This window comes from Aplysia californica, unplaced genomic scaffold (genome assembly GCF_000002075.1).
Source record: "Aplysia californica isolate F4 #8 unplaced genomic scaffold, AplCal3.0 scaffold00654, whole genome shotgun sequence".
Taxonomy (NCBI): domain Eukaryota; kingdom Metazoa; phylum Mollusca; class Gastropoda; order Aplysiida; family Aplysiidae; genus Aplysia; species Aplysia californica.
Genome location: NW_004797924.1, coordinates 197898 through 200081, shown reverse-complemented (window position 1 = coordinate 200081; position 2184 = coordinate 197898). Strand labels below are relative to the sequence as shown.

The 2184-nt window shown below is 44.9% G+C and overlaps 1 protein-coding gene across 1 annotated transcript in view; it reads left to right on the top strand.

The window, feature by feature from the left end:
• LOC101846458 (neuronal acetylcholine receptor subunit alpha-5) overlaps positions 1–2184 on the top strand; it is a 70491-nt gene that overhangs the window by 62811 nt on the left and 5496 nt on the right. Inside the window, exon 5 of the mRNA XM_013087889.2 lies at positions 1785–1789. Within this exon, the coding sequence (XP_012943343.1) occupies positions 1785–1789 (5 nt within the window). The remainder of the gene's footprint in view (positions 1–1784; positions 1790–2184) is intronic.

The following is a 2184-nucleotide window of genomic DNA, read 5'->3' as shown; positions in this document are numbered from 1 at the left end:
CTCCTCCTCTTCCTCCTCCTCCTCCGCTCGATGCATATGTTCCACCTCTTCCTCCTTCACCATCTCCTATGACTGCACTTCCATCACCCTCTCTTAATCTTCCTCCTCCTCCTTCTCCTCCGCCTCCGCTCAAAGCATATGTTCCACCTCCTCCTCCTCCACCTTATCCTATGACTGCACTCTCATCCCCCCCTCCTAAAAAAAAACACTTCCCCTTCTCACCCTACCGAAGAAAACTCTTCTTTAACAGATTTTTTAAAAATTGAAGGAAAGAATTGAATAGTCAAACCATCACACTCTCTACTATCCCTCCTCCTCCTCCTCCTCCTCCCTCCCTCCCTCCCTCCCTCCCTCCCTCCACTGTTATATTTTGCAGACCCACCCTTCCCTCCATTCCACCCCCTCAACCCCACCCAAGCTCACAAACACCACTTTCTCTCCCTAACCTAAGCAAACAGATTTCCCTGTTCACTATTTACTCCGAGTGACAAGTCTCAGAGATGTACTTATTAACGTCGAATTGTCCCAGACTTCTGAAGCTGGGGACTTTGTGTTGGGAAACTACGTCGGGACATCGCCGCTTTCACACGTGCACGCATACACAGACCGCTGTTTGTGGCCCTGATCCCACGCTCACGGACACACACTGGATGAAGACGGCCCAATGGTCTCACTATTCTGGTTCTTCTAGTGTTTCTCCCCTCGCCCCACTCTCTCCCACCCCAATCTCTCTCTCTCTCTCTCTCTCTCTCTCTCTCTCTCTCTCTCTCTCTCTCTCTCTCTTTCTCTCTCTCTCTCGAAATCTCTCTCTCTCTCTCTCTCGAAATCTCTCGAAATCTCTTTCGAAATCTCCGTGGGTTGTTGGCGGGTGCTCTGATGTGGTTTACTCCTTCTTTCCTATCAAAAGCTCTCGTCCTCTCTCTTCCTCCTTTTTCGTGCTTGTTACTGTCTTAAACACCTCTAATCTTCGGCACTTATTGTATGGCAAGTGCCGTAAAACTCTTACTGAAACTAAAACTCGCAACCCCCCTTTCTCTCTCTTTCACTCACTCACAGTCCCTTCATATTTTTCCTCTCTTTTTCGTCGTGCCTCCCTTTTTTTAAAACACTTTTTACCCTTCTGCCTTTTTGTTTCCATTCAGACATTAGCACCTCATACGTTCTTTTGTTAACCTATCGCCTACACCTCCTAATCGAAGTTTGTGGTGCAGTAGTTAAGCTCCCAGTGAGGCAAGTTAGTTCAGTTGTTTTTTGTTGTTGTTGTTGTTGTTTTTTAAGGGGGGAGGGGGGTAAATTGATTACCTCCGTCTGTCTTTTGGGATGCTGTATCTCACGAGAGGAGTCAAAGCACCCTGCCTCCTAAGTTATTGAAGTTGTAGGGTTTCTTGCTCAGGTTTGGGCAAATACTTCGTCCTAAGTGCTTCATGCATTGGGAAGACTTGTACACATGAGCTGCTGTTTGACTGCCGGTTCCGCATGGATGCTGTTCTGAGTTGCTCATCCTAAACTGTTTTTAAAGGAAAAAATCACACATACACACTGGAGACATTTCAGTGCATGCATACACCATACACATATATAAGATGTAACATGTTTTCACCCCCATCTTGCTGATATATCAGTGCAAAACGTAATATTCCAAATATCTGGAGGATCTGCAACATAGTGACTTGGCTGTTCATGTACATGGAGTCTATGTCTTTGATCCTAAAATCTGATAGTGGAGAGCCTAAAATCTGACAGTGGAGTAAAACGCTTCCGACTATACCATTGATAGTCCTGAGTCCTGGTATGAAAGGTGCCCGAATTGGGCAGCCTGTAAAGTTACCAAAATTGTGTCGATGGGGAAATAAAATGTGGAGCATTGTGGGGAAATCAAGCGCTCGTCAAAATAATGAAATCGAAGATACCAGCCTTTTTCTGTCGTTTTGGCAATTTTGAACGAATTTTGTTTTTGTTTTTAGCTCACAAGCATTTATGTTCTTTTAAAAACACATTTCTGTGTGGATTTTCCTGAAAAACTTTGATCAAAGGCACAAACAATGTAAATCCAAAGTTATCAAGGACTCTCAAGCTTTGGAAGTCACCAAACTTTTATTTTCTCGCTAATTTTAGCTCTGCTACCCGGGCCCCCTACCTCCTTTAGAGGCTCGACTTCTATTCAAGACAGATGGGGGGGGTTTT